The sequence below is a fragment of the Natrix helvetica genome (assembly GCF_964273705.1).
Source record: "Natrix helvetica genome assembly, chromosome: 4".
NCBI lineage: Eukaryota > Metazoa > Chordata > Lepidosauria > Squamata > Natricidae > Natrix > Natrix helvetica.
Window position 1 is genome coordinate 65,108,276 of NC_138550.1, and position 15,814 is coordinate 65,124,089.

The 15,814-nt window shown below is 36.9% G+C and overlaps 1 protein-coding gene across 5 annotated transcripts in view; it reads right to left on the reverse strand.

Moving 5' to 3' along the window:
• Positions 1-2,238: 2,238 nt before the first annotated feature.
• Positions 2,239-15,814, reverse strand: part of GK (glycerol kinase) — a gene marked incomplete at its 3' end in the record, with an annotated part of 127,241 nt that continues 113,665 nt past the window's right edge. Inside the window, exons 18-21 of one of the 5 annotated variants that reach the window (XM_081952244.1) lie at positions 14,158-14,301; positions 13,755-13,835; positions 10,647-10,733; positions 2,239-7,080 (exon numbers count right to left, since the gene is read on the reverse strand). In XM_081952244.1, coding sequence (XP_081808370.1) covers positions 7,067-7,080; positions 10,647-10,733; positions 13,755-13,835; positions 14,158-14,301 — 326 coding nt within the window. Of the gene's footprint in view, positions 7,081-10,641; positions 10,798-13,754; positions 13,836-14,157; positions 14,302-15,814 lie in introns of those variants that run through there. The other 4 variants (XM_081952245.1, XM_081952248.1, XM_081952246.1 and 1 more) reach the window with 4 other exon arrangements.

A 15,814-nucleotide genomic window follows, 5' to 3' on the forward strand; every position in this document is an offset into this window, starting at 1 on the left:
CAATGGACCCGTGTCCCTCCTGGCTGGTACTGGCATCCTGGGAGGTGACACGAGGCTGGCTTCTGGGCCTGGTGAACGCCTCATTGGGTGAGGGCTTCCTACCAACTGCCTTGAAAGAGGCGGTGGTGAGGCCCTTGCTCAAGAGGCCTTCACTGGACCCAATGGAGCTGGCTAATTATCGTCCAGTCTCCAACCTTCCCTTTTTAGCGAAGGTTGTTGAGAATGTGGTGGCACAGCAATTTCCACGACACCTTGACGAATCCGAATATCTAGACCCACGCCAGTCCGGCTTCCGACCCGGGCACAGCACAGAGACAGCCTTGGTCGCGCTGGGTGATGATCTCTGGAGGGCCAGAGATAGAGGTTGTTCCTCTATCCTGGTCCTATTAGACCTCTCAGCGGCTTTTGATACCATCGACCATGGTATCCTATTGCGCCGGCTGGAGGGGATGGGAGTCGGAGGCACCGTTTTACGGTGGTTCGGCTCCTACCTCTCCGACCGGTCGCAATGTGTGTTGACAGGGGGGCAGAGGTCGACCCTGAGGTCACTCACTTGTGGGGTGCCACAGGGGTCGGTCCTCTCGCCCCTCCTGTTCAACACATATGTGAAGCCGCTTGGGAGAGATCATCCGTGGTTTTGGGGTTGAATACCATCTGTACGCTGATGATACTCAGCTGTACGTTTCAACCCCAAATCACCCCAGCGAGGCTGTCGAAGTGATGTCCCGGTGTTTGGAAGCCGTCGGGGTCTGGATGGGGGACAACAGACTCAAACTCAACCCCTCCAAGACTGAGTGGCTGTGGCTACCGGCACCTCGGTTCAGTCAGCTGACTCCAACGCTGGCCATAGGGGGCGAACAACTGCCCCCTGTGGAACGGGTGCGCAATTTGGGCGTCCTCCATGATGCCCGGCTGTCAATGGACGACCATGTGGCAGCCGTGGCTAGGGGGGCGTTCCACCAGGTTCGCCTGGTGCGCCAATTGCACCCCCTTCTGGACCGGGATGCCCTACGCACGGTCACTCATGCACTGGTGACGTCTCGCCTGGACTACTGTAATGCTCTCTACATGGGGCTTCCCTTGGGACGCGCACGAAGACTGCAGCTAGTCCAGAACGCAGCCGCGCGGGCAGTCATGGGGAGTACTAGGTACTCCCACGTAACACCGCTCCTGCGCGAGCTGCACTGGCTACCTGTGGTCTTTCGGGTGCGTTTCAAGGTTTTGACCACCATCTTTAAAGCGCTCCATGGCATAGGGCCTAGTTACCTGCGGGATCGCATCCTCCCACATACATCCCTGCGGCCAATTCGCTCTCACAGGGAGGGGCTTCTCCTGGTGCCGTCCACTAGGCAATGCCAACGGGCGACACCAAGGAGTAGGGCCTTCTCTGTGATGGGCCCAACCCTCTGGAATGACCTCCCCCCCGACATTAGAACCACCACTGACTTCCGCTCCTTCCGGCAGAAACTGAAGACACACCTGTTCTGACTGGCTGGTCTGGCATAATTCTTAACGTCTACCTCCTGGCATATATATTTCCTACTGGTTTTTTAGGGGACTTAATTTTATAGGACACTGGGGTTTTAAATTTTGTATATTTTAAATTATTTATTTAGCAATTACAGTTCTGTCTATTTTATCCTCCTCTTATCTATGTATTTATCCATTTAATAATTTTTAATTGTTATTATGTATGATGTTTTTGATATTATATATAATATGAATTGAAAAGAGGGCATATCATCAAGAAAGGATATGAATAAGCAGGCCTGGAATTGTATCCAAAAATTTATTATTATTAGATTAGTGTTAGTATTAGAAAAGCAGTGTGCCCTGCAGAACATCCTCCAAGGAAATAAGATTGGCCCCAAATATGTTGGCTCAGAAGACATGCTTGTGTTGATTGCTTTGTGAGTTGTATTGTCTGTTGGAGCTTGTGAATTAGTTCCATTGAAACAGAGGGTTCCTACCAGTTTGGACTGGTTCAGCCGAATAGCTAGTGAAAATCTGACACACCTCTCTGAACCAGTAGTAATGGCAGCCTGGCAACGCCCCTGAACCAGTGAGAGAGGGGGGAGGGGGGAGGGAGAGAAAGGAAGGAAAGAAGGTGTGTATATGCAGGGGGAGATTTAAAACACTTTGGAGTTAATCCAGGAAGAAGGAAGAGGGTGTGGGGAGAGAGAGGCAGAAGGTATGTGTATGCATGTGGGGAATTTTAAAAACTTGGGAGTGAATCCAGAAAGAGGGAAGAGGGAGGGAGGGAGGGAGAGGGGGTGGGCAGGCAGGCAGGCAAGGAGGCCCACTAATCCTGGCACTAGACCTGGCTTCAGAAGACGCTTTGAAACAGCACAGCAATCTAGGGCTGGAAGACATCTCGGAGATCATCTAGTCCAACCCTCTGCCCCAGCAGGAAACCTTATATCATCTGGATTATTTTGGTGCCTCTAACATAGAGGAAAATTGCCAGAAAGGAGAAGGAGTTTAGTAGGACAAGGCTGCCGTGCAGAGGAGGCAGAGATAGTCCTTGAGTTATGACCACAATTGAGACCAAAATTTTGGTTGCTAAGCAAGAGCGTTGTTAAGTGAGTTTCACCACATTTTCACCACATAACAGTCATGTGCAAGCTAGGGAATAATATCTGAAATCATGTATAATGTTCTAATGTACAGAAGTTATAGTTTAATGTGTAGCAGAAAGGGGACTCTGGGTGTTTTTTTCCAAATGCAGTAAATGAGGTTCAATGTGTATAGTTTTAGAAGAGCGTGTGTGTGTCTGTGTTTGTATACCAGTGGTGGGTTTCAATTTTTTTTAGAACCTATTCTGTGTGGCCTGTTTTGTGGGAGTGGCTTGACGGTCATGTGACTGTGTGGGAGTGGCTTGGTGATCATGTGACTGTGTGGGAGTGGCTTGGCAGTCATGTGACCGGGTGGGAGTGGACAGCTTGTAAAATGTGGTGAAACTCACTTAAAAATGCTCTTACTTAGCAACCAAAATTTTGGGCTCAATTGTGATCATAAGTTCTCTTTCTTTTTCTTTCTTTTTCTCTTTCTTTCTTTCCTTCCTTCTTTCTTTCTTGTGTCTCTCTCTCTCCCTTTCTTTCCTTCCTTTCTTTTTCTTTCTTTCTTGTGTCTTTTTCTTTCCTCCCTCCCTCCCTTCGTGTCTCTCCCACTTTCTTACTTTCTTTTCTTCCTTCTTTCTTGTGTCTATCTCCAACTTTCTTTCTTTCTCTTTCCTTCTTTCTTTCTCTTTCTCTCTCTCTCTCTCTCTCTCTTTCCCTTCCTTGCTTTTTCTTTCTTGTTCTTTCTCTGGTCACCTCAAGGCTGCTTTGTCCCTGAGGCTGTGCCCGGCTCTTCGGGAGCCCGCTCGCAAGGGAGCAGCTGCCCGGCAACCGCAAAGGTTCCCCTCGCACAAGTGTGGTAGTCATTGCCGACTCTAGGGGACAGTGCTTATCTCTGTTTCAAAGCTGAAGAGCCAGCATTGTCCAAAGACGTCTCTGTGATCATGTGGCAGGCATGACTAAACAGCAAAGGTGCACGGAATGCAGTTATCTTCCCACCAAAGGTGGTTCCTATTTTTCTACTTACATTTTTACATGCTTTCAAACTAGATTGGCAGAAGATGGGACAAATAATGAGAGCTCACTGTTACACGGCGCTAGGGAATCAAACTGCCGAACTGCTGGCCTTTCTGATCAACAAGCTCAGTGTCTTAGCCACCTTAAATAATCCAATGCATGCCTATTGTGAATTCCAGTGGAGTTCAGTTTCAGTGATCTACCATTGGCTGGTGTTAGTAGCATTACCTTCAACTGACTGGAGAGCTGATAACTGCCTAGACAGAATGTAATAATTCAAGTAAACATGATTAACAATAAGCACCATTCTAGCAGCTGAAGCATATCAGGTTTCTTGCTCTAGATAATACAAGATGTATTATACTGCATTGGCTTCCTAACTGTTGAAAGGTTGGGTAAGAAAATATTCAGTTTGACTTTAAAATGTAAACTTTTTATTTTAAGCCCAAAAATATATTTAAGATTATGATTCTTAAAGTTGATATTACATTATTTATCACAACTTCAGTAAAAAATTTCTAGAAGTGAAGATTTCATTAGTATTTTATTTATGGGTTCCATCACAAGCATAATTGAGAACAAGATTAAAGACATTTTAAATCACATATATTTCTACAAGTGCAATATTGACAACTTTTCTATTTCATATTTTCAGTGTATCCATTTAATAATTCAAATTATGTAGAAAAAAATTCCATTCACGAAAAGTGAGCAGTTCCAACAATTACTTTAATTTTGTTTTATAGAAAAAATGGTAATACATTGTGCAAAATTCCAACTATAATTATAATCTTATCAACTTAATTTATATACTTCCATGAATCATATCTGAAGCTGCCAATCCCAATATACTATACAAAGCAGAAAACTTAAGCAGGGAGCATAATAAAACAAGCCATTTTTCAGATTAAGTTCAAGGTTTATAAAATAGAACTTTAAAAAATTATATTTTCAGCCACAGTATAATGGTATAATTCCTATGCAATATATTGTGAACAAATATGGCTATAAACTCAGCTTGCCAAGAAATATCCAGAAAATTATTCTTTCCTCTGAACTCTAAACTTATTTGGGTGGGTGGGGGAGTCTTTTACATTGTCAGAAGCATGGAAAATGTTGGCTTGCCAAATATAGCCTTAAAATATATAAAGTCTGTCTAGAAGTGCAGTTAGGAAATTGACATTTGGAAGCTTACGTTCATTTATGGTGACATATACCAATAAATTGTGATACAAAAGAAAGAACAAGTAGTCTTAGATTCAGTTTATGAAAAAGCTGAAATACTAATTATCAAGGCTAGTTTTCAGTTAAAATGTTCAACAATTGCTATAAGTATTCTACATTTCAAATCAAGGCAAAAATCATTTTTACAATTATGAAAAACCATTAGTTTAACATTATTTGAATTTTATTTTCTTACTGATGACATATACATTCTATAAAAATGTAGGAAATGAGAGACCCAGAAACCATTTCACCATGCACATATTATTTAGCTGCCAGTGTGTTTACATTACAATATTGCTACTTTCAATATGTTTACACACTGTACTTTGAATCAGGTGAGTTTTATATAAAAAAGTGCAGATCAATTTTCTAATAACTTTTAATTATGCTAATATATTATTTATGCAGGGAAGAAGTTATGTTAATCTCTCTCCACAGGCATTTTATCATTATACTAAGAATAGTCTTGAAGCATCTCCAAATAGTAGCAGCCTAGATTCACAGTATTTTCAATTCCATCTCATTCCAGTAGTGGGCAAAGCTAATCCTGAGCCCTATCCTAGAGAAGTCTTAACTATGAAAAGAAGGATAGCGTGCATTGAAGATAAATTTCAAGGAACATGGAATTTTCTATGGGCTGTTTGACAAACTTTTACCAGATATTTCCTCAGTTTGAAAAAAAAAGACGGGATCAATCTGGGAACCACCAATGTTTGATTTTGTTTTAATTCTTAATGAAAGTATGAATATTATAAAGTATTGTTCTGACATACATTAATGTTAAATTTTGGGACCTATAAAAGTTATTTTATTCTTTAGATATCTAAAATATTATATCCAGAAATCATGATTGCCACTGCTTATAATGTATCCCACTGAAAAGCAAATTTTGGTCCAGACTTTTAAGTAAAATGAAAGATTGAAAAATGTTTGTGGTTTTTCAACTACAGCCCATTAATATTATAATTATTTACTAAAATAAGTGTAATTTGAACTTTTTGAGCTCATATTTAATCTTCATATTCATACACTTTGCAATTTGATTTATAATACAGTATTTCAAATACCATATTTTTCAGAGTATAAGACGCTCCGGAGTATAAGACACACCTTAGTTTTGGGGGAGGAAAATAAGAAGAAAAATTCTGCCTCTGCCTACCAGCATCCACGGTATCCATGGTAACAAGGTCAGCCAATGAATAGGCATAGCAACTAAGTCAGCCAATGAGGGCTATTTGGATTCTGAAATTTGCTGTGTGAGCAAGGAGACAGGAAGGAGCCTGGCTTAGCCGAGAACTGAAAGTGAAACTGCTTGTGTTTTGCTTGTATTTACTGCTACCTTGGAAAACCTGCTTTTGGTAATGTATTGTATATTATTATTATTATTTTGAATCCTGCTGAATCAGTTACTGTGCTTTCTGAATGTGATTGCTGCTGCAAACTCTGACCAGCCAGGTCAGCTTCAGCACTTATTGCAGCCTGATTCAGTATAGCTGATCGGCAGGTGGATTGCCACAAACCACCACTGCCTCCATGCCTCACATTTTTGGCCTCTGGTGGGGGTGGATGGGGCTATATTCGGGGTATAAGACACACCCAAATTTTTACCCTCTTTTTTGGGGGGGGGAAGGTGCTTCATACTCTGAAAAATATGGGGTATAGCTTTCTTGCTATACATACACAGTACATTTTACCTACTAATTTTAAGGTTAAATACGTTTTCTGAAGTCTACCAGTTTTACTTAGTAGCTTAGAATCCCTAATATGATAAACAATGCATATGAAAAGGGCGAATACATAACTGTTCTTTCCTTGTTACAAAATATATTATTGAATCTTTAAATCTCAGTGAGGTTATCTAATCAGTGGATAAGAAAGATGATTTTGGAAAGTATTGCTATAAGCAATTTCTAAAAAGAAATCACCACAACTTAAGTGTAAGTGTATTGTAAGTGTATACAATGAAGTTCTTGAAGTGTACCATTTGGATTTTTTTTAAAAAAGTTAACTTTTTAAATTTCATGTTTCATTTCAAAGTGGACAAAACAAGTGATGGCAGTTATAGACGTTAACCAAGAGGTTTTTTCACTTTACTTTTAAAGCAGATAATTAGTAGCAACTATAATTTGTTCATTCCTGATTAAATCTTTTTCCTAAATAGTTATTTTGACAGTTAACTGTGTCAAAATAATGCCATTAAAATTGTTAAGAAAGCACCATATTCTTTTGAGATGTTAAAGTCTCCTGAAATCCATTAAAATGCCTCATTTGAATTTACCTGAAAGGGAAAAAAAAGGATCAGTAATCAAATAATTTTTGTTAAGAGGATAAATATAACACAATGCTTATAATATTTTCTGGGGAAATCATTAACTGAAACTAAATCATCTATCAAATTCTAACAATACCAACCTGAGGCATGGATTATATTATCTAACCCACAGAAGCATGAAATTTCATTGTAGAAAATATATGCAATGGTAATTTATTAAATAACAACAGCACTAGAAGATTTTAAAGTGCTCCTCCCCATTCCCCATTTCAGTGTAACAAGTTCTCTGTCTACTGAAATAGGAACAGATGAAAAACTTTATAAATATATAAATACCATCAACATAAAATGGAGCTCGCTCAGAGGCTGAAATACACCAAGTAAATGAGAGGAAGAGTGCGGAGTAGAGGAGAGAGGTAAGGAAAGAAGAGAGGGATAGGAGAGAGGGTAAGGACGGGAAAGAAGAGGAGAGAAAGAAGGAGTGGAAAGGGGAGAGAGGAGAAGGAGAGAGGAAGGGGAAGTAGAGAAGAGAAGGATGACAGAGGAGGTAGGGAGGAGGAGGAGAGAGGGAGAAGAAAATGATGGATAGCGTATAAATACTATGTATGGAGAGCAGAAGAGTCAATAATCGTTTTGGGAGGTTGATGGTAAGATGAATTGATGTAAACATTTAACAATATAATATAATGTTGGTTATGTAATAGTATGCATGTGGTTATTTGTTATGAAAATGAAAAAATAAAAAACTTTTTTTAAACAAAAATTCCGCTACTCATGTAATTTTAGGATCATTTTATGTGTGCAAATCAAACAGGGATATGAACTAGACTGAATTTCCATTGTTTCCATGAAATTTTAATTGTGAATTAAAAGATCCTTAAGACTGCTTTAAAAATAGTTGGAAGAGCTGCAAAAAATCTGTGACTAGGACATGGGCAGCATATACATTTAATGAAATAAATAAATAGGCATGGATCAATTTTAATACATATTTGAATGCTATGTAGTAAGAACAATCATAAAGTAATAAATGAAACATTTTAGTCTGCCATTTTGTTTTAGGGCTCTGTTGATATTGCAGGAGCTGTTGTTCCTTGGTTGAGAGACAATCTTGGTATTGCAAAATCTTCAGAAGAAGTAGGTCAGTATAACTGTTCATTTAGATAAGAATTTTATTTGTGTACTCAATGTCTATGCCATTATTAACCTTAAGTACCTAAATTTTAGGCGTAGGGACCCTGTATTACCTCTGAAAATGTAATAGTGAAATATTTATATGGTGAATATTGCTAGTAGGAGTAGGAATAATAATCATACAGAGTTCTAATTATTATAATTAATTAAAACAGCAATTCTACACCGTTTTCCTGAAAAAAAAGCTCAGTAGAATTTATTTGTATTCAAATCATACCATAAGCTTTTATTTATGGATATAAACGATCTGTGGAAGATATATTGTAGTTCAGCATATCCAGAAAGTACCAACTTGTTGAAGATTGTACCATATATAAAAGATATATATATGTATGCTGGTCTCAATTTTACATGGGAAAAGACCCGAATACAACAAGACCAGCATATATATATATGTATGTATGTATGTATGTATGTATGTATGTATGAATGAATGAATGAATGAATGAAAGAAGAAGAGAGGGGTAGGAGAGGGGGGGGGAAGAGGAGGAGAGAAAGAAGGAGTGGAAAGGGGAGAGAGGAGAAGGAGAGAGGAAGAAGTAGAGAAGAGAAGGACAACAGAGGGAAGAAAGTTGATAGGGAGGAGGAGGAGAGAGGGAGAAGAAAATGATGGATAGGGTATAAATATGGGGTATGGAGAGCAGAAGAGCCAATAATTGTTTTTGGGAGTTGATAGTAAGACGAACTGATGTAAACATTTAACAATATAATATGATGTGGTTATTTGTTAATGAAACTGAAAAAATAAAAAAACTTTATATAATTAAAAAAATGAATCAAATTAGGAGAAATTATCCAGAACTTAGGTCATATTTATATAGAAATATTGAAATTCAAAAGGTTTCACAAATTTTTGGGCACACCGTATTTACATATATGAACTGCAAAGGAGCATATGTAGCAGCAGTACTCAAGAAAGCTGCTTTCAAAATTGGCAACTGGTTCATACTTATGACCATTGCTGTGTCCCAAAGTCATGTGATCTCATTTTGCAACCTTCTGACAAGTAAAGTCAATGGGGAAGCCAGATTCACTTAATAACCGTATTATAACTTATCAACTGCAGTGATTCACTTAACAACTGTGACAAGAAAGGTTGTAAAATGGGACACAACTCAATAACAATGTCTCACTTAACAACAACAAAATTGTGGGCTCAATTGTGGTCATAAGTAGAGGACTATCTGTATTCATTAAATAAGTACTATCCTTTACATGATAAATATCTAGTATTTTTAGAGTTTAAACAAGTTTTAAAAATTCATATTTAAATCTGAATTATGCTAATTAATAAATATAGCATTTTATAATCTGGGTAAATTCTAGTATAAGCAAACATCTCATTATTTAAGTCTTTTACATAATTCTTTCTCCAGCTTTGATTTGTCTTTCATATATGTGTATTTTATATGAATGATTTCTGCTTAAAAAAGAAGAATATGTAGTAATGACTGATCACATGAGAGATCAATATACCATAATTAATCAGGCAAGTAATTATTTATAAATTGTAAATAATTAAAAGAACAAATTATTGTTTAAGTTTATTAAAGAATGAAAATAAAATTCTCTTTTATATGTAACAACCCATTTGTACAGAGCTGGGGCAGGAGGGGGGAGTTCATTACTTCTGGTAAATATCACCTGAATAAATGCTTCTTAAAATTCCTCTGCCAATAGTATCTGTATTATCTGTCGATGTACAAGATTAATTTATATTTTTTGTATATGTTTTGAGCTATGAAGAGATCCTTCATTTTACTAAGCATAGTTTTCAATTATGACCAAGTCAATTTAGCTATTCACATTTCTCAACATTTGAATAGGAATATTAACTATTGTTTTTTAAAATAGAAAAATTATGAAACTTATTTTTTTAATCAAAATAAGAAATCGTTTTGGGAGACTAATTTTGCTTTATGTTATGAGTTTTGTGGTATCTAAAGGAAACTAACTTGAAAGGGATAACAATCAACTTCAGATGTAAGGTCTTACAATATATTTTTCTAATCTAGAAACTTTTTAAAAATTTACTTATAAAATCACATATTCTGATTTTTTTTTTTGCAGATATGTGTTTTTTTCAGTAGTAATAAAACCTCAAAAAAAGAAATAACTAGGATGTGTACCTCGACATTTATTCAGACACCCTTCCCCACTTTTTAAAATTGATTTGAAATAGTAGAAAAAATGAATGGCAGATTTTAAAATATTTTCTGCATTTCCTATATGAACTTTTAAATTAAAACGGTTAAAAGCCAGTATCATTAAATATTTCTCCATATACAATACTAAACACTTTTTTCAAACTGAAAGTATTTAAATCATCTAGCAGTGATTATCTTGTAAAAACAAGACATTTCAAAATATAAACTAACCTGAGATATACTTTGCTCCGATTAATATTAACAGGCTACTCATAATAAAAAAGCCCAAAGGTAGACTACAGAAGATACTAGTTTCACCTGATGTCATCCAGAAGAGAGGTTCCAGTCAAACAAATCAAGAGAGAGATACGTGTAAATTGCACTATTTAAGAATTACATGAAGAAAATTAGAAGAGAGAAATTCTGCAAAATGCTACAGATAGTTCAGCATGTAATAATTAGAAATAGGACTAACACTGATGCTTAGATATATTTCAGTCTTGCGTCCAGTGTCAATATTTAAGATTATTTAGACAGAAACAATTCGCTACTAATAAACTAGATAGTACAGAATTTCCAATAAAGCTGATATTAAGCATTACAAATATTGCAAGGAGAAAGAATATACCATGGAAGGTAGAAGAGTGAATTCATGCGTGTCTGATTATACACATATAAACTATCAAACTATCTTTGTTTTTCAAAAATATTGACTGTGTATGAAGTATCATGTAATGTGTGCATTGCATATCTCTTAAGTCCAATCATGCATTGTGCCTGCTCCATCATACACATTATACTATCAGCAAGTGAAATATACATGTACCAACTGTCTCCAGACTTGAATTGAAAGTATAAAATTTCCATTGTTAATTATAAACGAGCAAGTACAATATTAAAGCCATTTATGACAGTCATATCTAAAAGCTCTATAGATTGCAAAGCTGCAATGTTATATCATTTACCAAGGACCAAGGTTCACTGATGTATTATCATTCATTTCTGAGCAGCTGTGTATAGTACTCTGCAGCAAGCAGCATAATACTTTCAAGTAGCAACAAGCATTTAAACTGCCCTCAGGAAAACTACTACATCTAATTAAAAGGTTCTCAAGTTTTTACATATTAATTCTCTTTACAGTAATAGACTTCTCTCCTTTACATCTTTCTCACCCGACTTATAAGTCATGCTTGCTGAATTTAAAAACTTATTTTTTCATAAACAGCATTTTTTTAGCTAAACATAAATTTTGTTTGAAATAAAAAAATGTAATTGCATTTCTTGTGCTCTTCATACAGAATATGATATTATTAACAATTTTGTTCCTCCCTAGATTGCATTTCCAGTGTTTGACTAAGCACAATGTTGTTAAAGCTCTGATAAACCATTACTAGGATAAGTATTAATTGTATTGTATTTTACTGTTTATCATGTAATGTCTATGTAAAATTGCCAAGACAATTATTATTGTGTGCTATTAATATCACCATTATAAAAAATGGCATTTTTACTGGACATTATATCATTGCATGCAAAGGAGGAATTCCAATAGTTTCTTGAAACCAGTGAAGCTGTAATTTTGGCTCAGCCAACAAGTCAACTAGATAATAACCAGAGGTGGGTTGCTGCCGGTTTGGCCTGGATCGGCCGAACCGGTAGTAGCGGTGACGGGAGGCTCTGCCCATCCACCCAGATGCTTCTGCACATGTTCAGAAATGTTGTGTGTACGCACGTGAGCGTGCCCAAACCAGTAGTGAAAAAATTGGTAACCCACCTCTGATAATAACCAGGACTTATAAAAGTAAACATTGTATATTATTGTTCTTTACTAACCTGCCCATATCTTTCCAACAACACAGAAACTATCACTTTGTATAAGGTAAAATATTGTTATGGGCTTTTTGTTCTATTGTTGGACTTTCTAACTTACATTGCTCAATCTACTGTTAAAAAACAAGAAATTCTCCCCTCCATTTTTTACCCCCTTTCTGCAGTTATTAGAACTTTTAAAAAAAGTTATGTGTCTAATAAGATCTTGATTTGTTCTTCTATCTGAAACCAGAATCTATTACCACATCCAAGAATCTTTGGTCTAACTGATGCATCTTCATCCTCCTGGCTGGAGGAGTTAATATTTCACAGTTATTTTCAATTTTTTAAATTATACTGAATTTACACTTTAAACTTTCTGACTGTATTTAATTATACTGAACAATAATCTTAATCAAATCAAATCTACATAGCTACAGTTTAAGCAGGCTTAGAAGGACAATAGTCTAACTGAATTTATTAGAATATATTTCTAAATACAAATACTTAGGTTCTCACTGAAAGCCATAAAATAGCATTAATGAATTAAAACAAATATATTTGATATGAGTTCAGATATATTCTTAATTGCACGTTAATAAAATGTAGCTATCAAGGCAAATAAATTTTGTTACCTCATTTTTTTCTATTTTTAGTATGACAGCTGTCAATAATGAGGGTTGAATATTTATTTAGCTAGTTCATGTAGTACATAAAACAGTTTACATTCAGAATTAATCTTGATGGATAATAGCTTTTAAGGATGATTAATGCAAAAATAAATATATGCTTTACTTTCATGTGAAAATGAAGCCTTATACAATCTGTATTTCAGTAGTTTGAAACAAAACTGATATAGCTTTTTACTACAACGTTTGTCTGGAGGCACTTTCAAAACTTCAAAACTTGCAATTTTAAAGCATTTTTAAACAAGATTCACATGCAATTGTCTGAAGTGCTTGATGTAATTTATAACTCGTTTCAACTGTTTCTGTTTACTGGTTAGATCTACCTTTTGTTTTCAGGCCAATCACTGTGACTGGCTTTGAGAAGAAGACTAAGGCCAGGATAAATCAAATTCATGTGACTATATGAATTGATTTATTTAGTATGATTAATTTCTGTATTTACAAACAGCTTACAAACTGTTTTGTAACTTTAAAATTAAATTAAATCTTAAAACGTGGTGGCAGGATTTGAGTACATTACTAGCTGTACTCAAGACTTTAGAAATTTTCATACAATTCAGTAACGTTATAAATGCCAGTAGAAATGTATTCCTCAAATAATTTGACAGTATATTTCTAACTTGCTACTATCTGCTTGTGCATCTCAACAAAAAATATTCAAAAGTAAGTCTACACATTGTTCCACATTTTCAATTTCTAGGCACTTACTAAAACATGGCTGGATTATAACTACTACCACTATCAATCAAAAATCATTTTTTTCTATTTGCTACAATCTATTGTTCACGGAAAAGCAATTTGACTTTTACAAGTAATGTATATAATACAAGTAAAAACTCACTGTTTCCTTGAGGTTCTGAGGTTTCCCAACCCATTGATTTCTTAACAGCTTTCTTCCATCTGGTATAACGATATTCACTTTCTGAAATCATATGCAACATCTTTATCAAAATTCAAACAATTATTTTTATTTAATGTACAAGCACTTTGTAATATATGGGAAAGACTTCTAAAATGCATAGGAATTTCATTAACTGTCTGAAAACTTCAAAATTTAAATAAAAATAAGGAAAATTTCAACCTCCCTCCCCCCAATATAATTTTCCTAAGATAGTTCACTATTCACAGAGGTAACACAACTATCCTGACAAAACAAACTAATCTTATAACAGTATGAATAAACTAGATTTGCATAGGCTGAGCAAGCTTAGGTAGCAGAGATCAGATCTTAAAACCCTTCTTACCCTCCGGATTGATCTGTGGCTCAAAACGTTCACATGTTACTGCTGTGAAGTCATCCGGATGTAGGCTCCACACTCCCACCCCTTCTGCAGCTCCAGCTGCCATTGCTGCTCCAAGTGCTGTTGTTTCAGGCATGGATGGCTTTACTAATAAGACAGAAATCAAGGTAGCATTAGACAAAATGTGAACATTTTTAAGTATTAAAACAAGTATTTTTTTTCACTTTCATACCCTTCTTTATTTAACTTTTCATTCAATTGACTGAAAAGTATTAGTAGCTAATGACTTAAGGACAAATATGCTTTAACGAAAGATTATTTAATGAAAAACACTTCGCTAATCAGCTGGAATATAGGGAATTGATAACCAACACAAACATATCTCATTTGCTATCACAAAGAAACATCTTCCTATATCTGTGATAGTGAACCTGTGGCACGTGGAGTCACGTGCGCCCTGGCCAACTGATTTTTCGTCCTTCACCCTCCCCAGGCTTCAGGAAAGCCTCCGGAGGATGGGGCAACTGAAAAATGGCCCCAACGGGCCAACCGGATGTTCGTTGGCCCATTGGGGGCATTTTTCGGCCTCCTCAGGCTTTTTGGAAGCCTCCAGAGGCTGGGGAGGCCGAAAAACAGGCCTAACGGGTGAACTGGAAATTCGAAAATGATCCGTGTCCGGGTTCCTGGAGGCCGGGGGGAGCGTTTTCACCCTCTCCAGGCTTCAGAAAAGTCTCCAGAGCCTGGGGAGGGGTTGTGAGCACATGCGCGGCAGGGGTGGTGGTGTCGCACACACATGCGCAGGTGAGTGGGGAGGTTTTAATTGGTGTTGGCATGTGCGCATGCACGATAGCGCACGCATGCAATTTTGTCACACCGTAAGTAAAAGAGTTGTCATCATTGCCCTATATATTCAAAATGAGCTGTACATTATTTCTTTATACTAAAAAAAACAGTATTCTTTGACAAAAAAAAATCTAAATAAAACCCCTAACTATTTACATAGTCAGAGGCAATATGTTTCAAATTTCAATTGCCAAATGTGGTTAATTACATCCATTAAATACTGCTTTTGAGTTGTGAATCCATATACAGAAGACACCAAACCAAAACTGCTTTACATGAAATTGCATCTGACATATTGACAGGTGTTCTTGCAGGTATATCTGTGTTTGTATAGGAATCATGAAAAGTTTTATTTAGTTAATATTAAGTGCGTATCTTGTCCTTCCACAAAAGCTTAAAGTGATGCAAAAGTGATGCAAAAGTGGTTTGCCTACCATTTTATTTTCATAACCCGAACTATTTAATAGATTGGATAGGATACTTGCTACCCATTTAATTTTGCAATTCAGGAGGGGGGAATGGCCAGCATTGGAAGCAATGAGGGTGTGGCAGCCACATCCTATATAGTGCAGTTCAGTTGATTACCTGTCCAAGCAGCAGGTGGAGGCAGAAGTGGGAAGGAAGGTGATCCGGATGCACCGCATGGGCCGCAGGAAAGCTGACAGTCAGTGGTCTGGAGCAAGCTGCCAGCTGCGGGATGCTCATCTTCATGCGGCAGCACCGACAGCAGATGGAGGCAAAGGCTCAGGGGGGAAGGCAGGTGATCCTGATGCTCTGTATGGGTCACAGGCAGGCCGAGAGATGTGAAGATGGGCCT